The sequence below is a fragment of the Sphaeramia orbicularis genome, chromosome 15, assembly GCF_902148855.1.
Source record: "Sphaeramia orbicularis chromosome 15, fSphaOr1.1, whole genome shotgun sequence".
NCBI lineage: Eukaryota > Metazoa > Chordata > Actinopteri > Kurtiformes > Apogonidae > Sphaeramia > Sphaeramia orbicularis.
In genome coordinates this window covers 53,491,353-53,518,996 of record NC_043971.1, presented here as the reverse complement: position 1 = coordinate 53,518,996, position 27,644 = coordinate 53,491,353, and the positions used below count along the sequence as shown (strand labels likewise).

The 27,644-nt window shown below is 38.8% G+C and overlaps 1 protein-coding gene across 4 annotated transcripts in view; it reads right to left on the bottom strand.

Moving 5' to 3' along the window:
- LOC115433966 (spectrin beta chain, non-erythrocytic 1) overlaps positions 1–27,644 on the bottom strand; it is a 168,610-nt gene that overhangs the window by 66,386 nt on the left and 74,580 nt on the right. For all 4 annotated transcript variants that reach the window (XM_030155566.1, XM_030155569.1, XM_030155564.1 and 1 more), the window contains one exon: positions 4,366–4,517. In XM_030155566.1, the coding sequence (XP_030011426.1) occupies positions 4,366–4,517 (152 nt within the window). The remainder of the gene's footprint in view (positions 1–4,365; positions 4,518–27,644) is intronic.

Here is a 27,644-nt window from a genome sequence, read left to right as displayed (position 1 = left end):
TTCACTTACATTCAGCTAAATAAATACTGGATCTATTTTTCACAAACCACATTCTAAAAAGGTTCAACTAACACAGTCCAGTGGGGGTAGATGGTTAGATATCCATTACCTTCACACTTTATTTGTAGTACTAATTACAAGGTATTATTAATTACTTAGTACTACTATGACAAATACTAATAAGTACTAATGTAATGGACAACACCTTCAAAGTGAACTTTAACTGTATTTTGAAGCCAAATAAAACATAATGTGAATAAAATCTATGTATCTGAGTGACATTTTCACCTGGTGTTATAACTATTGCTAATGTTGATAAAAGCTGCCTTTACTGAACATTCCCTGCTTTTTTCAGGCATATTTTGTGGTTTTATGTGACAGTGTATTAATGCTGTAACATTTAGGAAAACATCTGTTGCTGTCCTTTGGATGACCCTGACATGTTAAGAGATGTATAAATCTAGACAAATCTCAACTGTGAGCATAGTAACAATAAATAAGTGAAATAAAACAGATGTTAGAGGGCTGATGTGTGATGACGTGCTCCACATGTCCTTTGTTCAACTCTGATTGTCCACTCTACCAGCAGAACCGAGGCCAATAGTAACTGTGTCTCATACGGACACACTCACTCACTGATTCAGGATCTGGTCTGAGTCCAGACATATTTTGGACTGTTGTCTGCTGTCACTGGAACTAATCCAACAAACCACACACACTTTTAGTTTGGTACAAAATCAGCATTTTGTGCCTTAAAAAAAAACAAAGACAAAAAAATTACTTCCAAGACCTGGTGCTGCTGCTGGTCTGGAGTTGGATTTTCCAGTATCGGATAGTTTTACACCTCAATTATCCAGCTGTGTCATGGTGTGGAGAGGTGCGGGCTGTTCTAAGTTGGTTCTAATGTCACATTTGGACTTATTTAACTTAACTTTAAGTAACTTAAAGGAGTATACTAGTGGGTTTTCTCCTCCACACTTAGGCTAATTGCACAGTTCAACCTTTTCCCACTTTATGTTATTAACTCTTTAAACCCCAAAGTTGCAATATTGTGACAAGCAACATAACTGAATGAAATGGACAGCTTGATATCAAAACTGAATTAAAAAAACAAAAACAAACAGTAACTCCGGCACCTTACGGGTTAATTTTTTTAGATTTAGTGTGTGTAACATTTAGGAGAATTCTCTGAGAATCAGTTGATACATAAGGATGGGAATTGATGAGAATTTAGTGATTCTGGTTCCATTATCAATATCACTTATTGATTTGACTCCCAATTGATTCTCTTATTGATTCTCACTAGATTAGGGAGTAAAGTATAGTACAAATGGCTTTGTCTGCATTGACTCTTTAATGTCAAATATGCACTAAAAGCCTGCATGTGATTGGACCAAACCTCCTAAAGGGTTGTAAAGTTAAAGGAGTGTTAGATTTATCTGCTGCAGCCTCTGAGCCTGGTCGTTTTCTAAATGGAATCATATGACATGGAGATTATTCAGAAATACTAAACCAGGCTGACACAACGAAATGGAACTAACATTAACAATATCCATAGAGCCCGGAGGAGTTTAATGTTAGCAGCTGTGACAGAGGACGCCTCACTGTACGGCCTTTTATATCTGAGTTGTTCATATACAATAGGTTTCAAGAAGAAGAAATGAACCAGGACAGATGATACATCACACAGGATTTACTGTCAAGACACAAAATCCAGAATAAAACCATCCTGATCTACATGAGCTCGGGTTGAAAAAACACTGGCATCTTTATTAGTGTCCCCTTTGTATAAACACTTCATGGATGAAAAGATGGAAAACTTACTCTAGTTGTATAAATAAGAATCATCTTTTAAACTTTGTGTTGTCAGATTCTTTTTGTTGCTTATGGAGGCGTTTTGGCTTCAATGAAACCCCGGAAGTTACTCAATGACTCCTTTCACAACCACCCCAACCCCCTGAATGTCTCCTACTGTTATTCCCTCCATCTCTCCTGCTCAACACTTCACTATCACTGGATTTCAATTCTTTATTCAATCATTAAGGGCCACGCTGATTTTCCTTTTGTTTGTACTCTCCCTCTTCCTCCTCCAAAATGCCACACATTCTCTTGCTCCCAGTCAAAAACATGAAAAACTGCAAGAAAAAACAAAACAAAACATAAGATCTACAATGAATTTCCAGTTAATTTCCTGGCTGACAGTGTGTAGCTGTGTTTTCTCTCTCTGCGTGTGTTTGACAGGTTGTAAAAAGCCGGATGACAGCAGAGAAACTGAAGAGACTGGAACATAAGGCCAAGAAGAAGAAGAAAAAAGACAGAATGAAATAAAGAAGAAGTGGGGAGTGTTGGCTCGGACCACTGGAAGTGTCCGAGTGGGGGGGCATAGGAAATACTTCAGAGTCAAACAACGCTCTGTCAGACTGAAACAGAGAAGGAAACAAGTCCAGCGTTAATGTATTCCTGTTGCCGTGGTGACAGTAGACTTGCAGTAACTGTATCATCCGACTGACATTCTGTCAATCACCTGATACACATCTATAGTGACTGAGCCGACAGGAAACACACAACTAACACTTCCTTCAGCCCAAACCTCAATATGCAGAGTTTGGTACTTTTAATAGACAGCTTATATACTTATTATCCTCTTTTGTATGTTTCACACCAAAGACAACCAACAAAAACACTAAAAATTTACTCTCTCCAATAGGGGTGTAAGAAAATATTGTTTCTGCAATATATCGCAATATTTCATTTCACAATAGTGTATCGATATTAAAAAATAGTCTATCGATATTTTTAGGTATTTATTTAAATGCAGATATTGTGAAGGTTCATTTTTTGTTTTTCTTTTTTGTTTATATTTTATTTATTATTATTTAACACTCTTATTAAATAATGTTAGTTCCTTTGTTGGGATTGCATAAAAATAATGTTCTGATTTTAGAATATGAATAGAATATGAACATTTGAACAGGATCTTAAACTGTAATGTCTGTAAAACATAATTTAAGTTTTAACACAGGAACATTTGGTGATATAACATTAGATCTTGTTGGGATCAAATAAAAATGTGTTTAGTATTTGTGCATATTTTTGGTGTAATTTAATTCTTCAAGGAAATAATCATTTAAAAAATAGAAACAAACAAAAAAGTGCCTTTAACAGTACCGTGATACATCGTATCGTGATCCTAGTATTGTGATTTGTATCGTATCGCCAGATTCTGGCCAATACACACCCCTTGTCTCCAACACTGATTACAGTAAACTTTTTTTTTTTTTAATCTTCAAGACAGTCTTAGAGGTTAAGAAAAAAAAAGTATAAGTTGCACCTACTCTTAATGGGTTAAACAGTATACATAAGCATTAAATAAAAGGCTTTACGATACACTTATGAGATACTTAACATCTATAAGTAGGCCTGTCACAAGTATTACACAAACACTTTCACATTTTCACAATTAGTGGCAGTTATTTTACACAATCCTCACAACTGTGCCCATTCTCCTGTATGACATCTGGATTAAACGGAACAGAAATAAATTTTAATACCTGAAAGTCGGGATTCAGTCAGGTCAGTCAGTCACACCTGCAAATCTGGTTTGGCTCAAACTGAAAGTCCAACAGACCAGGATGAAATGAGGTTTGTATGAAATCACCCTTCAAAGTTCACCTCAAAACGTTTGACAGGTCCTGACTAAAGACACTATAGTTGATCTACATTCTGTTAAATACTGAAAATTGTAAATGGGACTTACTATTCCTGCTTATCTGTGCTTTCCTCATTATGTCATAAAACATTTTTTTTTCTCCAAATCCTATTTTAATTTGTCCTGTGTAATGTATTTTTTTAAATTTGTTTTTCAGCCCTGCGATGAACTGACGTCATGTCCAGGGTGTACCCCGCCTTTGCCCATAAGTAGCCGGGATAGGCTCCAGCAACCCCCCTGACCCTAGTGAGGATAAAGCAGGTTCAGAAAATGAATGGATGTTTTAGTTTTATTCCACTATGCAGAAAAAAGCAGCATTTGTATTCATCATGTGTTTGTTCACTCGTCTCAGCTACAGATGAGAGATAAGTGAAGGAAAAGCCCTATGGGAGTGGACTCATGGAGGATTACAATGGCTCCATCCTTCCTCAAAACACCAAGCAGGAATAACTTTTAGAAGAAAGGAGTTCCACAGACTTGTAGAGAGTTTTATGTGGTACTTCAGTTCCTCAAGTGGATAACACCTGGTCTGAACCTGAATATAAATGGGAGTGTTTCCATTCATGTGTTCCCTACCTGCAGATCTACTTATCTGTCCTGATCTGAGTTCTTTAATATTAGTGTTAGGGTTAGAGTTATTCAGTCATGTTACCCACCAGTCTCTCTCCAGACAGAACCTCCAGCAGCTTGATGAGCATCCGTCCATCCCTCAGGTCCATGTAGAGGTCAGTGATCCGACAGGACACTCTAGACAGGTGGGAGTTGACCCACTTGGTGAAGGTCTTCTTCTGCACCGCCTCACGCTCATCTAAAAGACACGAGAAGGCGATAGGTCAGGAGGAGGATGAACGTTACATGAGGCAGAAAACTAAGAATCACAGTGTAAAGGTCATGAAGCGAACCCTGAGATCAAACATAATCCTGCCGATCTCTGCAGGTGTGTTTACATGTCTGTCTGTGTGTGTGCGTGTGTGTGTGTGTGTGTGTGCGTGCATCAGCACCCCATTGGCTCATTGTTACTGGAAAGCTCTGTATGTGTATGGGAGAGGTTTCCTGTGTCTGACAGATCAGACTAAATCTAAATCACTGCTGTAAATATTCACACGCTCGCTCGCTCACACACACGCACACACACCCTCACACACACACACACACACACACACACACACACACACCCTCACACACTCACACCTTATTTCCCTCCAGCCTGATGCTTATTGTTACTGTGGTCTATGTCAAACACACACTCCTGCAGTATCAGTGTGTGTGTACAGTCCATCAGAATGTATGCCTTAGCTGAACCCTAGGTCGGTTGCTGTGGCAACCCAGCAGTAGGAGGAGGGTGTGGCACCGTTTTGCACACTCAGCTTCAGAAGATGTACACTCTGCACCAATGAAAACTTTACACTTGATATTTTTTATTTTTATTTTATTTTTTTTAATAAATGGTGGAACTTAATTATATTTTCTCAAATCAACTCTACTTTGATTTATTGGCTGTACAATTCTAAACATGAAATTTAATGAATGCTGTGAATTTATTGCATGATCAAGTCCAATAAATGTGTTGAAAAGAAAACAATAGAAAACTGAAAATCACAGCAGTCAATATCTGGTCTGACCACCGTTTGCCTGGACACAGGCTGCACAATGCCTTCTCATCGAGACACCAGACATCTGATATAGCCCTGGGGGATGTTCTGCCACTCCTGCTGCAACTTCTGGACATTTATTGGACTAGGAGTGTGTCTGGATACACGTTGTCACAAGTGATCCCAGAGATGCTCAGTGGGGGACAGATAAGACCAAAAGGCTGGACCATGAATCCAGGAAGGCTGTAATGACCCAGGCAGTGTGAGGACGTGTATCATCCTGTTGCAGGATCCGGATTTCTGGGTGGTCATTGTGGACCCGAGGCACAATGATGTTGATTCTTGATTAATCTTGGCATGGCGGCGTTCTTGAGGTCTGGTTATCCTTCACTTTTGGGGGCATTTTATAGACAATATCAGTCTTAGGATTATTAGTACAGGATTGGCACTGACCACAGCCAATCACACAGCAGCATACCGAGGAGGTCAAAAATGGTCACAGTTCAGCGGTCATCAGCATACCTTCAACTGTTACAATTAACTCAGCCAGAAATCATTGTTCAAATAACTACTTATATAAAAACAAAAAAATAAGTGTAAAGTTTTCATTGATGCCGAGTATACATGTTTGTGCTCTGGATGAATAACTTTCCTAATCATACGTGAAGCAGCTAAACTGATCATATGATGTTGTTATTGCAGATATCACAGAGAGATTGAAACATATTAAAATTGACACAAAATAAATGTTAAACAAGTGTTGCCAGGCACAAAACCCACCCCTTGAATGTACTTGGTATGAACTGAACCAAAAGTTTTGCTGCTAAAGTGTTAACCAACAAACAAAAGAACAAACAACCAAACCAAACCAAAAACAATGCCCCTTGACTCCCACTTGGGGGGCAGGGTAATAAATGCATTTTAGATTTTTGATCATTTAAACAACTCCTGGGGAATATTATCCTCATATACTTCACAGTATTAAAATGTTTTCCAAAAATCTTTAACTTTTTCTTTCTGATAATCAACTGTTGTTGCAATGGAGAAAAAGGAAGAAAACGTGAACTAGCGACAAAACTGACATGAATTAGGTTGTATGGTGTCGGTATAGTTTAAGTTAAATATGACTGTAAATAACAGAGTAGAAGGAGAAGAGGAGATTCAGTAGCTGTCAAGTCTGACCTCATGGTAGCAAGAAAGTCATTTTTATGTCCAAATAGTCAACAACAGATCCTGTATACTCATCTCTTTTAGAGAGGCATCAGTCAGTCACACAAAGTGTGACGATGTGAAACACCTCATAAAAGTCTAAATCTACATTAGGAGAATCAATACAGATACAATATGCAATATTCTGAAATGGAGTTTATGCCAAGGTGAAACCATGAAGCAGATTTTTACTGTGATCGCCTCAAATATCATATCACATCACATCACATCATATCATATCCATCCATCCATTATCTGCCGCTTATCCGGGGCCGGGTCGCAGGGGTCTAAGCAGCAGTCTAAGCAGGGATGCCCAGACTTCCCTCTCCCCAGACACCTCCTCCAGCTCTTCCGGGGGCACCCTGAGGCGTTCCCAGGCCAGCCGAGAGACATAGTCTCTCCAACGTGTCCTAAGGTTTCTAAGACATCTAAAGTGGACTGATTTAAGCTGACGATTACTTTTTTCAGTTTTCTCAAATGTTTATCCTTAGCTTCCAGATGCTGCTAGCTGAGGAGCTAACACAACATGAAACATTGTAATTGGAAGGTTTTAATGACATGCACTGAGGGAGTGAAGATGACTTTAGTATTCATCTACACACACTATCTTAAAGTAAAAGCAGTAGATAATTCTGATAATAATATCTCAGAGCAGTGGTTCTTAACCTGGGGAGGCTTTGCCTGCATTCAGGTTACAAGTTGTGAAAAATAGATTTGTCCATGTTAAAGAAAAAATATTTGTACACCCAAGATAATCAAAAGCCTGTGTGAACCCACTCAAAACATATTTTTTCCGCATTTAAAAATATCAAGCTATTTAGTAGCCACACCCTCTTGACCCCCCACAGCCAGAGGAACAGTCTCATCCGGTCAGATAGCTAATTAATGTATTTGTTTGTTTGTTTTTTCCTGTTGTCAGTGTATCAGCATATGTATAAAACGCCATGTCTGAGAAACATAAAAATGCCAATGACTCAACAGCATCAAAAAAGAAACTAAGGCACTACCTTAACTTTGGTTCGACTGCAGGACAGGACAGATTGGGGGGAGGGGAGGGGAGTCTGGCTTGTCTTGGACACAAGCAAGGGTGGGGGAACCACTGCCTTAGAGAATTTGATGTTAATCAGGTTGTCAGATTGAAAAATGCAGTTTTTTGTAAGATAGAGAGAGTGGGGACCCCTTAGAAACACCAACAAACACTGGTGGACTCAGAAAGTTCAAACTCTAATTTAGTTCATATTTACTGTCAACTCTGATTGAACTCAGGAGGAAAAGTGGACGGACTGACACACACATAAGTGATAAGAACCGACTGGCTCATACACACAAACAAATATTCATACAAATTCCTGACCTTGTGAGTGTGTGCGCTTGTGCTAGTCGTGCAGTAGGACAATAGCTTCCAGTGTTGACTGGCCTTCAGCAGCTTTATCGCTCAGCACAAACACACATCGGAGACATTCTGATATCAAACTGAGCTGCTGGAAATGTGCAGACAAGGCGTCTTGGTGTCTACGACTGCTCGGAAGACACAGATGGACTCACCATGTTTCTGTTCACTGTTTATGGGTTTAAAACATGCCAAACACACTCATTTACAAAAGCACGAAGGGGTTTTTAAATGGTCGTGTCAGTAAGATTACCTTCTCTCTTTGTGCTAAATGTTATTTGACGTTTATCACCTAAAAGACTACAGAGGTTATTAAACTGAAGGATCAGACACGGCTGGTTGGAACTGCATTCTGAACCCAAACCCAGTGCACATTCAACCTTATAAAAGCTCCTCATTCACACATGAAACACAACAAATTCTCAGGATGCCAACTACACAGAATTAACCATATATTCCCTATACTCCCACTGGTACAACTGCTCATTGGCACCATGCTAACATAAATGACATGGTACTATAAACACACAGCTCTGCCTTGAACTAAGACACATATACTAGTAGAAGTCCGTTTCTCAGTATAAATCTATACATGGACAGTGTGACTTAAAATATAAAAAGTCTGAAATGCCAATTCAGGATGCTTGATCTTTATCCAAATAAAAATTACAGACTCTTTCAAAACTGCTATTTATCCCCCCAGACCTTGACTTTATGTACTTTTATATTTGCATGCCTACTTTTTTGGTTGAGATTGTACCTGTTGTGTGCAGTAGAAAAGTTCATTTTAATAAATGTATGAATGAATGAATGCATTTTTTACAGTAAATTATGTTTTACTGACATTTTCAAAACATATGAAAATCACAACGGTCCACGGATATCACACACACAAGTTTCACTAGAATCCTTCCAGTACTGACCGGTTAGTGAAATCATATTATGTTTTTTAGATGCTCTCCTCATGTATTTCTTATGTACCTTTGACCCTTTGACTCTAAAATTCAATGAGAGAAATTTTTTTCCATATTTTGAGAAGACTTTCACACAATTCCAGACTTCTCAAGGTCTGGAAAACAGCATTTCAAAACTCCATACTTTTCAAGATTTTCAAGACCTGTGCAAGCACCCTGCAATAAAATAAAAAAAATTCTCAATGTTGCAGAATTATTTTAAGACCTTCTGTCCATAAAAGAAAAAGAACATTGAAAAATTCAATACTGTCAGAAAAATAACCTTATTCTCCTGTAGTTTTCATACACTGAGTAAGAGACAGACTGATGTTACTGGGCTGGTGTATCCTCTATAAAACCTCTTCCCAACATTCTCCACAGTAGATACACCAAATGTTATATTATGAAAGCCAAGTGGCCTCTGTGTGCGTGCGTGTGTGTCTGGGGATTCACACAAAATCTGGACAGAGCTGACTGCTGCAGTTTGGACCACTTGTGTATTTTTGGTCAAGAAAGAGGCTAGCGAAGACAGCAAGTTGATAGGACCAGTATTTTGGGAGATATTAGTAATTTTGGAATACAATATCCTTACAATCACATTGTTATGGCCAGAATGCTTTGGTGGTGACTGCTGGACAAATGTGGTACAGCATGCACGAATACGCAACTGCATAAAAACGACCAAATCTAGAACCTGTGGATCCCCACGGGTCAACACACTAGTAATCATATAACAGCACTGTTAAAAACAGCAGTTTACCCAGACACTCAATAAGTGCAACAGCATTATCAATTAACCAAACAGTTGTGGAAAAACAACAGTCAGAAGATACGTTATACAGGTTGACATAGAATTACTAACTTTAAATAATTAAAATACAATAAAAAATAAAAATATCAGTAAGATGGACACCCGAAAGAGACAACATCACATGATAAAAATAGTGAAAGTGGTAACCATGATAAACCCATTACATTGATAAAAGCAATAACAGTAGCAAGGAAACTAAAAACTAATAAAAATCAGTGGAAGGTACAAGCAGTAAGAAGCAAATGAAATAAATGATTTGATATATAAATAAATACATAAAGAAAATAAAAGGAATACACAATGCTTAAGTAAAATAAAAACTAAATAAAATAAGGAAACTGAGTACCAAAAATCACCTAAAGGCATCCCTATAGAAGTTTAAAGAAGTGATTTATAGAGTCTGCAGGTGGTTTTGGAATCTTTATCGGAATTGTTAAACCAGTATGAAGCCTGGCTGGTGTCTTTTGGACCAGTTGGAGGTGATGGAGTGATTTTTACTTATGACAGGAGCGACTTTTTCAAGGGTGGGATGTGGTTTTGGAGATGGGTCTTAGATGAAGAACACAGGCCAATGTTTTTAATGTGTTGGTGGAATGAAAGGTTAGTGTCAAATTTACAGACACACCAAGGTTAATGTCCACTTACTTTATGTTAGAGGAAAGTGGACAAAGGTTATTAGAAATGGGACTGATGGAATTTGGTGGACCAGAACACAACTGATTTTCTGATGTTAAGCTGAGGAGGCCTTTGTGCCATCCAAAGGCTGATATGGTTTGGATGATTAAACACAGCAGCCACCCTTCATGGGTCAGCCCGTTTACAGGGGAAAGTACATCTGAGTGTCATCACAGTATGATGTTGATAATATGGCCTGTGGGAGTATATCAAGGCATAACAGGAACAGTGACAGACCACCAATGGACAGACATTAGTAGTACAGGGTCAGGATGTCACAGTAATAAGACGTGGTATTATTATTCATTAGTCATTAATAGTCTTATTAGCTGTATTAAAAACTCATATACAAACACAGATGTAGGTTTATTGGTAATGCTAATTAGCTTTTAACTTTTTGCATTTTATTGTTTAATGAGTCAATGAATCAAACAAATTGTATTTATATAGCAACAAATCATGACAAAAGTTATCTCATGACCCTTTACATCCAGAGCTGGTCAAGACCAGACTCTTGAAACTCTGAATGCAGATGGAATTGGTGAGGAGAAAACTTCCCACAACACAAACTCAGTGGACAGCGATCTGCTCTGTCATTATGGAATAAGGTCTTTGTGTACCAGTGTGCATCACATGACCAACTGTGTAACTGCACAACTGCTGTTTTCACCATTTTACCACTATGACCAATTATCTTCTCAGCTGAGTTCCACTCCTGGGGGGTTAGTTTAGACTGCATCACCATGGCGTTGTTCCTGGCATGTGATAAATGAATGTACCTCTTCATGAGCAAAACAGGATGAAACATGATGTTGGTATAGTCTCATAAACCCTGTCCAAGATGAGGATGGGACGGAGGTTTGGAATGTGCCCAGTTTTACCAACTGACTAGGGGTGTAACAGTACAGAAAAATTTCTGTTTGGGACATTTTCGGTACAGTTAAGGAGACCATTTTCATTTAAAAAACTTAACCGGTAACTGATCTTCACGGAACACGCCGCTCTTGTTTTGTCAACTTGTCTGTCTTCATTGACATATCTGACAGGGAATCCCAAATGCTCCCAAATCGGAGCCCTTAGAGAAGACAGAGGGTCTTCCAACTCTGGCTTTGTACCTGTGACGGTGCTCTGAGCTGCCCTGCTGGTTCACCTTCAGCATGTGGATGGTGTGTGGACCACTTAGATGTCCGTCTAGGATATCAAATATTGCACATGGGTTCCGCTTGCGTCCACCCTGCTCATACTGTGTGCGTTCCACTTCAAGGTTCATATGGAAACTAAAGGTGAGTGTTTGCGTTCTTCACATAGGCTACATGTATTCATTCGGTGTACCTCCATATTGTACTGAAGGCCCCAAACAGAAACGGTTCGGTACGAACTAGTGCAATGTTACACCCCTACAACTGACACAATCACTTAACCATTTTAACTCCAGAAATCACTATTTTTGTACCTAACATGGCAAACCACACCTAACCTCAAATACACATAATGATAAAGCTGTGGTATTAAGTATTTTTGCAACACTGAGGATTGTTTTTAAAGACTGCTGATAAATATTCATACAAAAACTCCCTACTATATTGTAAATGTTGAAATTATAACAATATTTACAATAGGAGATTTAGAGACTTTGATATTTTGGAGGGAATTCCAGTGAAAACTCTGAGTGTTCATCAACATGAATGGACATTAATGACCCGGCGGCAAGATCGAAGGGACCAGCGGACAAGCAGAGACATCAAACACAGTCAGAAAAGTAATGGCACACACTTTTAAAGTAACTCGTTTCAAGGGAAAGCTATTCAGTACATGGACACTAATAAGTTATGAGTTGTCAATGAAGAGAGTCTGAAACAGTTGCAAAAGAGTGTGATAAGAGCTGATGTGTGACTGAAGTGTTAAGAGACTTTAGTCAGCGTGATTTTAAGAAGCTTGCTGTCAACATAAGTCACATTTAAGTTACAAATGTAAAGGTTAAAATGTTTTCTTTCTGATTTTAAAGTTATAATTTAAAGAGGCTTTCTGTGTGGAGTTTGCATGTTCTCCACGTGTCCGCGTGGGTTCTCTCCAGGTACTCCAGCTTCCTCCCACCATCCACAGACATGCACTGATAGGTTAATTGGTTAATCTAAATTACCCATAGGTGTGAATGTGAGTGACTGGTTGTTCGTCTCCATGTCAGTCCTGCGACGAACTAGTGACTCATCCAGGGTGTACCCCACATTTGCCCATAGGTAACTGGGATAGGCTCCAGCAACCCCCGCAACCCTAGTGAGGATAAAGGGGGTTCAGAAGATGGATGAATGAATGAAGTTAAAGAGGACAAAACTTGAATGTTGCATTTATAACTGAGTTTATAAGCCCTCTGATGTTGAAGTTTCTAGGCATTCACAAGTGTTGCACATGTGTTGAGTGTATTTTGAAGGTAATCTACAGAATTTAATTTAGTTGTGTATTATTTACAACACTCAAGTGAAAAGTTTAAAATAGCCTACCATTAGTAGTTAAAATGCCAAGACTGAGAAGCCTACAGTTCAAAATAAACCCACTGCTTGTAAGCCACTTGTGTCTGCCTGTGCTTGGAGGGAATTACAATATATTCAGTTTTTACTTTTAACACCAGCTCTCAAAAGCCAGCCCAGTCAATGCATAAAATATAATCCAAGTGTTACAAACAGGACTTGTCAACCACTAACTGGGCCTTAGACATATATAAGGATTATACATTTATTTATATAAACCATATTAAGAATCAGGGATTGTGAAATTAAATTAAATTTGGAGGTGAAAGTTTGCTAATGGAAAATTGACCTCTTGTGCACTAGAGTATGGTGTGATATCTGTCAGCTGTGTGTGCATTATCAGGCCCCTGTAGATGGTCTGTGGATCTGTGTGTTGTGATAAACACTGTCTTATCTCCGTCTTCATGCTTCCTGCTACATTTTCTAAAACAGGAGTGTGTGTGTGTTCCCTTTCTGTGCGCCTGTGTGTGTTTGACGGGGCTTCCCCTTCCTGTGCCGAAGAAGAAACAGATGCTCGTCCCAGCAGGAAAATGTGTTTACACTTAGAAACACACACAGACACACACACTGAAGCTGCATACACCCATAATAAGTTAAGCAGGTACGTCACAAAGTGATGAGCAGCCAAATGTTCACACTTCATTAATGATCTCCTCACTTTAACAAAATATTGTCACTTCAGAAACATGTCTTCACTTTGCAAAAATATCCTCACTTCCAACATTACTTAATGAATAAAATATTCAGCCATAACATCATGCTGTTGTTCTGCAGGTCTAACAGTCGCACCGGTCCTCATAAAGATACACAAGAGAACACATACACACATATAGAGCTCAGCAGAACTCAATGTCATTGGCTTCAGTTACGTCTCCTCGGGTTAAAGATACTGCTGAGTCCGCAGGAGACTGCACTGTGTGTGTGTGTGTGTGTGTGTGTGTTCATTAGAGTCAGGGTGACAGAGATGTATTGATGTGATGCTTCTCAGTGGGTCAATAACACACACACACACACACACACACACACACACATAAATTATAGGGTGACCTTAATCTGAGCCTGAACATGTACATACACACAGTACACACAGGGGGTGTGGTCTGTTTCTATGGAGTGAGCAATAAATAAATAAATAAAATACAAACAAATAAATAAATCACTTTAAATAAGCATGTCCACATCTCTACACCCACAAAGGTTTGTCTTCGTCTCCTTGTGAGGAGTACATGGATTAATCCATTTCAGCCTTAAAGGATGAGTTCACCTTTTGACACTAGCAGATATTACGTAATACTTCAATAACACGTTTCAGTGGAAAAGATGGGGGACAAAACGGAAAAAAACAACATTCTCTCAATTTTTATTTTTCAGGTATCAGTCTGAGGGAGTTAAATCAAACAGAACCTACCCAGGTTTAAAGTGTTTATGTGATTTCAGCCTTCGGTTTCCTCCATCAGTGTTTCAGAAATATAAACTCTAGCCAGTCTAACGGATATTACATAACATGAGGTGCTGTTGCAATTGAACTTAACTGCATTTTAACTGCAATAAGTACAGAATCACTATCCATGTTGAATTAATGTCTGATTGTCATGGATGGCAGCATGTTTTCTTCTAGAATCAGGGAAGAAGAATCAGAGTAGGGGATGTATTTACTGATGAGACCCAATTGCATCGAAATGTGCATGTATGCATCATAAATTTTGTTTCTGTCCACCCACATTGTAACATGTCCTTGGAGCTTACAGACCATAACAGTGTTTCCAAAAGTCCCTTTCTAATGGATTCTAAAATGCTGGAATGATGTGGATGCTGATGATGGAAATTTTGCCAACGTATAAAAAATTATAAAACAAATTCATATCAAACTCTAACTCTTTCCATTTTGTCTTGTGACACTGTACATTGAGGGAATTACAGTAAAATACCCCTATGAATTTTATTTGCCCACAACTGGAAACTGTATTGATTATAGATTTCATTTGTATAAATGTGATTAAACAACAATTACAAGTGAGCAGGATTTATGTATTATATCATAAATCTACACATAACAATCAAAGCATTACTGTGACACTGAAGAAAATGTAAAAACTGTCAGATTTCCAAGCAGGTTCTGCAGCTACAACAAACATCTACAGGAAAAATACTTTACTTAATCATTTCTAAGCGGACTCAACGGGTTTAAAGTGCAACAGAATAATTCAATATAATCAGTCATCATCATATAATCATTATACCAACCCTGATGTAAACACTTAAGACAAACAAATGTCTTTGCAGAAAGCTCATTAGAGTGATTAAAAAAGACAAACTGATCCTCAAGAGGAGAAAGACGAGTAGAACAGAGCTAAAGAATGGAATGTATGAGTTCCGCATCATGTGAGGTGAATCACAGCTGCTATCATCGTGTGAAGGTTTCATTCTTATAAATCACACAAACAGAACAATTGTAATGCATCATGGGAAGTCAAGGTCCTGATATGACAAGAATTCATAACAAAGTTCAGATAGTTTCGTAATAAAGACTACAGTAACAGACACAAAGGGAGTGAATGAGGTCGAAAAATAAAACAATAGAAAAACAATTCTGGGACGAGTGAAAAGAAAAGCAAAGAACTAAAACTTTCACTGAAAAGTAAAAAGAAAAGACAGCGAAAGACAGTTAAGAAGGAATAGAAAATCACTGAAAGTAAAAAAAGAAAAAAGCAGAGAAGAATAAGGTAAAAATGTAAAGGAAGATAATAAATGTGAGGTAAAGATGTCAAATAAGAGAATTAAAAGAACAAAAACAGTAAAAAAAAACAAAAAAAACAAAGAAAGTTAAATGAGAAATCAAACAAAAAAAGAAAGGATGGAAGAAACAGAAAGCACAAACGCAAAACAAAAAAGTAATTAGGAGCATCTGGATTTTTCCCTTGCATTCAAAACAGATAAATCCATAAAAAAGTAGATAAATATATCCTGAATCATTAATTCAACTCCAACAAACATATCTGAACCATGAGCAGCGCCTTCAGGCTGAGCCCAAACCCCCTCCTCCAATCAGCTTCTGTCATTTATTGATTAGGTCAGAGGTCAGGGTCACCATGGAGACACGGCCTGCAGACAGGAGGCGGGGAAATGAAGTCTACATGGTCTGACGGGACGTCTGCCTGGGAGGTTCAGCTCAGGGCAACAATAACCCATGACGAACAGCAGACGCTCACAATGACATATTTCATCACACATACACAAAATACACAAGTCCACAGCTGTGTTCCCCTGGGTGCTGTCTGGCAACACACACACACACACACACACACGCACACACACACACAAACACACACACACACACACAGACATAATCCAGGTTGTGTGTTGAAGTGAACCAGTACTGGTCATGCTTACAAAATTAATTGTGCATTGTGTTTTACTTAAAAGCATAAATGGCCATAAATGCACCACACTGGACCTTTTTATTACGTGAATTATGTGTAGGGCAGAACCACTGGGGAGCAGCCATTGCCGGCCAGAAGTGCCATACCATTATTGATGATGACGGAGTGATGGAGTACGAGTAAACAAGCATCAGTCAGTGAGCGAGACTGAGTGGAAAGTACTTGTTGGTTGGTTGGTTGGTTCTTGTTGTTTGTGCAGCCGTAAGCTTTGCGCTCCGCCACTGTCTTAGAGACGCGACCCAGCACTGGTTGATTATGTGTCATCTTAGACTGGTGTCTGCTGCATGGGGTCAGTGACCAGTCCATCACAGCCCAGGTAATCGGACATAACAATGAGTCTGGGTCAGTACCAATGCTGGAACAGCCCATGAAGGAGGAAACATGTCTCTGACCATGAATGACCGACGGAGCAGTGACTTAGTACTCGTGCATACTTAACAACGGACTATGACGTAAGTTACAGGACGGAACCACTAGTATTATCTTTGATGTAGTATGATCTTTTGAAATAGCTAGCAATGAAAATTCACTACAGGTACCCTTTAATTTGATTTAGGACAGATATAAGTCTTGAATTTGTCATTATCCTGAGCAGCTTCACACATACATGTATGTGTGTGTGTAGTAGTATGAGTGTGTATGTTGTTTTTCTTTTCATGAAATGTGCAAAAGCATTCATAACATTCATCACTAAGTCCTGACAAAAATGAGGAGGACGTCACCTTCCATACAGAAACAGATGCGTCCACAGTGAAAACACACACTGACATCCCATTTGGTTTTATTTGTCACTGTCTTGTGTTTTTCCAGCCAGAAGTGACAGTTTTATGATGAATGGGTGGAGCTAAGGAGTAGCGAGGCTACTGCTAACACTACTGCTAACTTACTGAAAACAATGACATTACCAACACTATTATGTGAAATGGTAACAAGGTCATTCAGTGGCTACAACAGTGTTACAACAGTTAATAACTAGGGGTGTAAGAAAATATCATTTCTGCAATATATCACGATATTTCATTTCACGATACTGTATCAACATTAAAAAGTACTGCATTGATATTGTTAGGTATTTATTCAAATGCAGATATTGTGGAAGTACATTTTTTGTTTTTCTTTTTTGTTTATATTTTATTTATCATTATTTAACACTCTATTAAATAATGTTAGTTCCTTTGTTGGGATTGCACAAAAACAATGTTCTGATTTTAGAATATGAATAGAATATGAACATTTGAACAGGATCTTAAACTGTAATGTCTGTAAAACATAATTTAAGTTTTAACACAGGAACATTTTGTGGTACAGCATTAGATCCTGTTGGGATCAAAAAAAGATGTGTTTAGTATTTGTGCATATTTTTGGTGTAATTTAATTCTTCAAGGAAATAATCATTTAAAAAATAGAAACAAACAAAAAACTGCCTTTAACAGTATCATGATATATAGCATCATGATCCTAGTATTGTGATTTGTATCATATCGTCAGATTCAGGCCAATACACACCCCTAATAATAAAAGTAATGTCAAATTCACACAATCTATAAACACCTGAATTTGCGCTGGTCAAAGCACTAGTTCAGGCTAGTTGACACACATCATAATCCAGTAACTAATGCTAACAATGACTAATGTAGATGTATTATACTAACAGACTGGGTATTGTAATTAACAACACCATTATTAGGGGTGGACTAGTAATGTATATTCAGTATATCAGTGTACATTTCACCAGCTTTTTTCAATGGAAAGTAAGTCCTGCTCAAGAGCAAAGAAACAGAACGGTGAAACTGGTGCAGCTTTCATTCTAATATGGCAACGGTGGCATTAGCATGGAACGAGCTAGCTTTCAAATTAGCTTTGACCTCTGATGAATAGAAGCTGACTGACAGTGACAAAAAATATAAAACAAAGAGAAGGAAGTGATGAAAACTTTGTCTTCACTCAATAACGGTGGACTTGTAGCTCTGTTACTGCACAGTTTTGTAGCAGTACCACCCTGTAGTGACCCCTGTGTATGTCTTTGTTTGGGGTCCGACTTCATGTTTCAGTCTATGTGGCTGATCTTGGGTCCATTCTGTTCCTTCCCTTCTCTGTAGTTTGACAGTGTGAGTTGCTGTCAGCAGCAGTGGTGTCTTCCGTGGAACATGAGCAGCAGTTTTATGTTTTATGGAACTATTTAGGAGTTTTTCTAGTGAAATCTGGGTGGAGGTAAATGAAGAGGGGAGGCCTCTGTTCACTCTCCCATGTCTGTAGTGTGTTTCCAAATCCAACAGCCTATTCACACTGGATCGCATGACTTTAACCAAACACACACACACACGCGATCATATAACCTTATCAAAATACACACTTCCAGTTTTGCAGTTCCAGGACTCCAGCATTCCTGATCTCCCACAGGAGGAGCAGGGAGGCCGCCAAATATTAACCATCACTCGGTAATAACAGCCCCTACATTGAGTAAAAAACCCAGTACTAGAGCTACTGTAGTCTAGTCCACAACAACCATTTAAAACAAAACACAATTACAGTCCAACAAACAACTTTATTTTCCTGATATTAAACCTACTAACCTACAGCTTGAAGGTCATTCCAGGATGCAGGTGTCCACATAGAGTACAGATGAGCATTTATGGTGTTGTGTTGGGATTATTTGATACTTGGGTGTTAACTGTTTGTAACTAAGCTAAGCTAATAATACAGACATAACAACATACCCCGCTATTATTTACATAGACACTTTTTGGTAATTATTTGCTATTTTCCATATTAAAATAAACACATTTCATGGTTCTAGCTTATTAGATGCCTTAATTTTGATGTTTCTGATTGGTTGTTGCATTGTTTGTAAGTTCATCTGATGGCTAACACTGCAGCTCTGCTTTGAAATATTGACAGAATTTCTCTTTTTCACAGCTTTGATCAAATCCAGGCTGAACCCACAGAGGATCAAATACAAATCCAGTGTCCAACACACTGATGATATCTACAACTCTATATTTCAGAGAAAAAAATGGAGGCTGTGTTTTACTTCAGTACATTTGCATGACAGCTCAATTTACTATCATTTATTTACATATAAAATGTAGGAGGAGCTTATACACGATTATGTAATGCTATTATATGTACATTAACATAGATGAAACACTGACCTGAAAATTAATTTCAATGGTGGTTAAGGTAATTCCAGACCAAACAAAATGCTAAGAATACTGTGACTCACTTTTTCCCACTCCTGTTTAGCTTATTTTCCCTTCAGACTTTTCAACCATCTACAGGTATGGACTGCTGATTGGACAAAGAGGAACTGCAACGGTGTTTGATCTGAGACTATGTCATACAGATATGCAGAGACTAGCTGAAGTCATTATTTAATTGATAGGTTTGTAAAACTTACTAAGGCTATCTGTCAAAAGAAAAAAAACCTACATGTTTATGTAGTATTTATGGAATGTATTCAACTTCAATAACAGAGCATCATCAGTTGTCTGACCAGGAAACAGCCAATCAGAGCAGAGCAGAGAAAACCAGGCTCAGTACAAATGATCACTGTCTAAAACAGATCATATGACACAGACTGAGCCTGTCCAGGTCCAGCCGATCACACACACCTCCGTTATTGTCTGAAATATGAGCGCATGGTCAGTGTGGACGACTGAGAGTGTGTGTGTGTGTGTGTGCGTGTGTGTGTGTGTGTGTGATACTCAGACACACAGAGGTCCAGTGTATTCCCATCTGAGCAGAACCAGAGCCAGACTGTGGAACAGCGGAGCTCTGAGAGGCGTCTGCTCAACACACTGACTCACTGATTATCAGCCTGTTTAACCGACTGCAGCCTTATGTCCTGATCCCAGTCCAGTCCACACCAAAACCACTGCCTGATGCGACTGTCGCTCCTACAATCCACCCATTATTACCTGGATTCCACTCCTACACAAACACTCCTACAGACAGATCTATACACAAATATCATTTAACCCCTTAATGCCTGAATTTATATACAAACTTATTAAAAAAATTTAATTTTTAAAACATTTCAAGCAGATGTTAAATTAAGTGGAGATTGTTCATTTGACGATAGCACATAACACACATAAAAATTTGGGTATGATGCAAATTTGCCAAAACAGGCAATAGTAATGAAAAAAAAAAAGTATTTTCAGTGTCCTGACTAGGGTACATACTGAATATGAACCAGTGTTGGGGGAACATATATGCTATCTCATCTGATTCTGTATTGGAAATAGGTTTGACATAAATTTGTGACTGTTGGCGTTAAGGGGTTAAAATTACAACTGCAATGGAACATTTCCACATAAACCTACGTATATAGACTTAGGTGATTACATTACTCCCAACAAATTCATAATTTTATTCAATATGACAAAGGTTTTCTGTCAGTGGCATCAAAACTAGGAGTGTGACAAAATATCAATATGGCAAACTATCGCGATATTTAATCTTACGATGAATTACTGATGTGCTCTCGCCGTGTTTTTTTTTTTTTTTTTAATTATTATTAAAGTATAGCCAATATAAACTTTTTTCAGCGTTCCTCCTTAGTGAGTTGAGTCACCGTTTTACATGCCATCCAGAGGGATGCTCCTTGTGCAGAGTCACAGAAGACAAAAAAAAAACAAAAACAATGGCACTACTATGGCGGACTCAAGCAGTGAAGTTAAACTGACAGATGCACTGGCATCTTTTAATTTAAAAGTGTGGACTCACTTTGGCTTTTATACTGTGGATGGGACAGAGCTGGATAAGGACTTTGCAGTATGTACAAACTGTCTCACGAAAATACGATACACGGGCAGCATGACAAACATGCACCCATGAGAGACATGAGATGTCGTGTTTTCTGAATGAGTTTAAAATGAGACTGATCTCCTGACATGGCATTGTATGTCACACCACTTTTTATGGCATTTGGCGTGCTATTCGCACGCATTCATGACCTTTCGCATGTTATTCAACGGCATTTGGTGGCATGTCAATGTACACCAAGATCTCTGGTTCACATAACCCTAACCACTAACCCTAACCCCCACCCTCAGTGCACAGTATTTGACACATTGATTCAGGTTGGAGAGGGGGCTAGTAATGGTGTCAACATACACACGGAAACCTTATAATGAGTACAGTATGTTGGGCGCATGCACACGCAGCGATCGGCAGTGAGCAAAAGCTTGCTGCAAAACAAATCTACCCACGGGTACAAATAAGTCACCTTGAACCTTGAACAGATAACACGCCAATTAAAAGTGCCATGTATATTTATGCGAGTCATGATATCATGTTGTTTAAAATAGTGTCACTGTTTGTCAGACACCTAAAAAAATCCTGTTTCCAGCTCTGTTGAATTTAAACTGTCATTGTTTTTGTACTGTTGCTGTTTGTACTCTGGTTAAATTATGCTGCAAAATATAAACTATGAAATACATTTTTTTGGTTTGTTTTTGTTTCACTCCTATAAACACATGGATATATTGTAGGTTATTAACAGCAATATATCGATAATCGCAGTATCACCATATCGATATTGATTATTATCGTGATCGTGAGCCATGCATCGTGTATTGTGTATCGTGAGGTATGCTGAGACTCCCAGCCCTAATCAAAACATTACTTAAAATGTCTGTAACATGAGACTGACGATGCTGTTAAAAAGATGAATTCACTGCTGGTGTTAGTAGGTTCAGGACTTGGTGACATTATAAAAAAGTACAGAAATTCTCAGACCTTATTTTTTACTTTCTCAAATCAGAATCAGTTAGTGTTTATGTTGATTCAAACCATTACACCCATAGCTATGTTGGGCTGTGAGCAATAAGATTAAGATTTTTAACGAGAATAAGATTTTTCGTTGGACATTTTATGAAAAATATATAATATCAGTAGCTTGTAAATGCAGTCTGCTAATAGCAGCAAAAAACTGCAGCTCCACACAAGACACAACTAACACAGGCATCATGTCTGCAAATATAATGTTGAACTTTTAAGTTGGAATTTGACAGATGAATCCTTCACAACAAACAGCTTCGATCACACATTAATTCGTCATTAAAGGAAATATTCAGTCTGACAGAGCAGCAAAGCCGGTTACCATTTACAGGTCATTATGTAACACTGACGGTTCAGATACGATCAGATGCTTGTGTTCATAACCTCTCACACACATGGAGCTGCTTTCTTTGGGTTGTGTTTGTGATTTCATTGTGCAACATTTCTGAGTAGTTTTAGATTTTTTGTTGTGCCCTGTTGCCCCGTTCCCTCTGACAGCTGAATAAATACTCCATGCCTTCCTTCTTCCCCCTCATGCTGCTTTTCCAAACTCATCAATAAACATGCTTTTCAGCATCGTTGTCAGAAGAAGCAGTTGATTCATGAGGCTGGCGGCCGTCAGGAAACACACTGGGCTCCACAGAAATTAACTTTCCCTCATTTAAGTCAGTGTGTTAACTTCAGCCCAGTGTAAACCCTGGACACACAGGTGGATGGATGGAAAATGAAACCCTCGGCAGGTGTGTGTTTGTGTGTGTAACACTGCGATGCTAATGAAACAGCCGCAGTGACACAGTTACACATCATCATTTAGTAATAAGGGTCCTCTGGTGTCACTCAGTTCATCTGATCAGCTGACACAGTTTCACATCATCTGGAAATGTCTTCATCTGCTGGTATTCTTTTGTGGAGGGTATTCTAGTAGCCTATCAGACATCGAAAACATAACATTTAACCCCTTTTCCCCCAAATACAGGAAATGTAAGTTTGCTGACTTTGGATAAAAAAGACAAATATTAACCCATAGAGACCCAGCGCTACTTCTGTGGCAGCCTTTCTTCAGTGATTTATCACCATTTATTACCATTTTATCCTCTGTATTTTGCATTTTTCAGTGAATATCAGGTATTTTCCTATATTGACTTTACTGATCATGTATATGTTCATAAAAGCTCAGTAAAGCTTTTATTTGGGGGGGGGGGGGGGGGGTCATGAAAAATCACAGATTCACTGGCTATTAGTACAAAGGAGATGCAGCAGATTCCCCCCCATGTCAAAATGCAAGCAGCTGGACTATTACAGTGTTTCTCAATGGGGATGGCACCCCCACGAAAGCTCCAACGTACAACAGAGGCACATACTCCACCCCCCCCCCGGCTTACGGATTGAGGTCTGTTGTGTAATACAAGCATATCTGCCCCTGCCACCCCAGTCGCAAATTTGTTTTTGGGGGGCGGCAGGTGGGAACTGATGAAGTGAGGGGGGCCTTGATCTACAGAGCTATATAACCCACCATGTCCTCCCCCCTCCCCAAGTCCAGGACTGGGGGTGGGGGGGTGGGGTGGGGGGGGTGGCTCATGATGCCATTAGTGGGCCTTTGTTAAGAAAAGGTTGAGAAACACTGTTTCGCCCCAATGTAGCTGGGATAGGCTCCAAGTGACCCCCGTGACCCTAGTGAGGATAAAGCAGCTCAGAAAATGAATGAATGAATGAATGTTGTAAAGGATGACGGTGTTTCCACGTTAACTATGGAGCCTCTGAATGTCCAAATGGGTCATATCTGATGACCATGAAAAGATGAAGAACTGTATTTTACACCAATTATTTATATGTATTGATAGAATTAGTGGATCAACAGTTATTAAACATTTTAGATCAGCAGATGCTTTTTGTTGACAGTGGATGTTTGGGACTTTGAGTGTAATATTTCTACTTAATACAAAAAAAGTCTCAAACTATAATGAGAATATGAAGAAATAACTGATGTCAAAAATATAAATTGCCATGGCAGATACATCTACGGCAGTTAACATGTTAACCAACTAGCCCCACGCAATGTGTTTGCAGTATTTCTACTTCGAACCATGAAGAATGGAACAAAAATTATCAAGAGTGCGAGATTCATCGATTTCTACATAGCCGTAACTTTAAGGTATGTACAGTATGTATGGTTTTCATCCTGATCGACTCCTAAAACCACTTTGTAAAACTAAAGTGAACAGTGACTCAGTGTCGCAGCCGTTACAACACATTTTCAACAGGTTGACAGTAAACTACAAACAAAATGCTGCTGAATCCTGCTGTTGTGGCTCAGCTGTGATACATTAAAAAACAAACTGAGCACTATCTGCCCTCCCTGTTAATACATATATTAAATAAGTTGATAATACTAGGAAAATGAAAATATGAGCTAATACTACTAGATCATCATCTCATAGCACACTGCAACAATCTTAATGAAACGGATCAAACACACATTCAGGCATTCAGGCAAATCATCTGACCATGGACACAACACTGCCCCCCTCGGTCAACAGGAGATCATTTTTTACATTTACATTTATGCATTCGGCAGACGCTTTTTTCCAAAGCGACTTACATGGGAAAACCAATCAAATCACTCAATCAATCAAATTTTATTTATATAGCGCCAGATCACAACAAAAAAGTTATCTCATGACACTTCATATATAGAGTTGAGTTTTTAAATGCAACTTTTACAAATTACACCTTTAAGTTAAATCCTGATGTCAGTAACTTTCATAGACTTATAATGCCTCATGAAATCAAGTAAAAGGGTAGAATTCATATCCTAGTGGTCAGCCCATTATATATTATAATTATTATTATTGTTATTATTATTAATGTTATATGACCTTTATTATTATACTTGGCAAGTACAGATGGTTATTACTGTAATCTTAATCACATGGAACAAATGCTGGTTTCAGTAAACTGCTTTTTTTTAACCCATATATGCAGGTGACTATCTGAAACTGCAGACACACCCTTGATTATTTTTTACTTTATTTTTAGCTTGTGCTTTATTTTGTTTTTCCTCCCCTTCTGCTCACGTTGGCCCCGCCTCCTCTCTGCTGTTGTGAGCACGCTCAGTGGAGCGTTCCCATCAAAGAGCCCTTTCATGCTGCAAACACGGCTGCGTGTGGATGCGATAACACACATGCGCGCGCACACACACACACACACACACACACACACACACACACACACACACACACAAACACACACCGAGTGGTTTCCCCGTCACACACACCGTCTGAAAACACACAGCTCTTCCTTAAACACTTACTCATGTCACTTTCAGCTCAAACCCTGAACAATGGAGTCTTTCTGCATCTCCTGTAAGTGATACTGCTCCGACTGCAGAATGTGTCGACTATTTTGGGATGTTTTAATCAAGACTCACCAAGGACTCCCGAAATAACACAATATTTTGGATGCTTTTATTTCTGGACAAGAGGGAAAAAAAGAAGAACTTTTAAAGATCTGTAAACTTTAAAACCTGGAAATACATTTCAGATGTTTTAGGCTTTCTGGGAACTTTTAGGAGTTTCATATTTCAAGACATGCCCAAATCTTGCATCACCCTTTTGTGATTTATTTCACAGTAGATCAGTTTGCTATCAATTATTTGTATGTTATTATTATTACACAGCTACATACTGTATCTACTGAATCATTATTTTTCAATAAATGATGCCTTAAAAATGATTTTGCAGATTTAGAATGAGTGACCTCTTGAGTGTCTGATCTGAACTCATCCCTGTCAAAGCTCTGTTGTTCATAGCGAATGTCAGACCTATGTAATAATAATGGAATATTTCCTGGATACAAATAAATATATTTTTCAGTGTTTATTTGATCTGGTTTTTCCACATAAATAGAGAAAAAAACTTAAACCTCAAACAAAGAAGCAAATGCTCAGGTTTGCTCAACAGCTACACCAAAGTCAGAAATGCAATTTTTCGGTGTCTGTGTTACGCATGTATCAGCAGTTTGATGGTGGAGAAAAAAAACATGCATAGTTCAACGTGACCCTGCATCACTGTGATGAAGACGAGGGTGAAGGATGAAGGGCAGGGACGCCTTTATCTGACACTTCTGTGGTGGATTTTTAAATGGAGACGAGACGGATGAAGCTTCCTTTAATTCAGGAAGAGGACGGATGGAGGGAAGACGGGAGGTGGGGTTGGGTGGAGCCATTGGGTGGGGAGGGGGTGATGAGGGCTGTGACAGACGCCCTGCAGAGGCTCATGAAACATTGATGAGGAGGAGGAGGTGAAAGAGGAGAAGAGAAGGAAGGACGGAGGGATGGATAAACACCTCTCAGACAGGCAAAGGGAGGAATGGGTGGGTGGTGATGATGCCTTCACTACCACCCCCCCACCCCCCTCTCCCGTTAATCCTCACACAGCTCAGGGAGTCCCAACCCACCCACATGCCCTCTGATTGGTTGGTTCAGGACAACAGAGGAGGAGAGCATGGAGGATGGTGATGTTGTGAAAGCATGGCCGTGTGTCAACATTGTGCAACCATGTGATTCGATCTAGCAGGGGGTGGGGTTGGCGCATTTTAACGGCCAATCAATGAATGATTTATCTGATGTTTTTCAGTCACAGGAATTCATTATCCAAAGTGGGAATTTTGAAAATGAAAGACTTGAAGTGCCAGTTAACTGTTTCTATTCTTCTTCTTCACAATAATAGTCTTTCTACAATTATTCATGTTAACAATAATCACAAACAGAAGCTGGTACAATATAATATAATTCATCTATCCGTCCATCGTTTCCATCATTATTACACCCATCTATAGATGCTGTGCACTGATGTCACTTTAACCACTGGAACATGCAGAAACGAGGCTGGATTCAACAAGAGAAACTATGAAACCACGGCTAAAATTTGCAGTTTATTGCTTAAATTAAAACGGTGACCCTTATCTTATCCAGTCAACATCGACGTGGTGAGTAATTGGGTTTCATAACCTTTACCGTCTATGGATCTGATTTGACACTAGGGAGACAAAGCAAAGCCCGAAGACATACCAAACAGCGACACATGGCTGTACATTTTTCGCCTTAAAGACACTGTATGGATAATACCAATATCCTATTGGGTTTTATTTTTCATTATGTCACAGCCTCCGGTAGCAAGTTATGTGCAATAGTTACTATAAACAGTATGTCTGCAATTAGCTGCTAGCCGTTAGACTGATGTTAAATCAACATGTAGTAACACAAAGCAGACCCGAGGTGTCCAACTACACACAAAATAAACTTTGTATGAAGTTATATGTGAACATAACACACGATACATGCAACATCTGTACGACAGATGACGGAGGCGACAGTGAGTGATAGAGGAGTTATCTGTGGAGGTATTTGGCTTAAGGAGAAATGGAGAAAGATACAGACCCAAAGGTAGTAAGGTTCACATTAACAGACATTTATACAAAGTGTTACACTAAGATCAATGTGGGACGGTCATTTCAGCTGTTTCATTTAATTATCTTACCAGTGCATGAAACAGAATT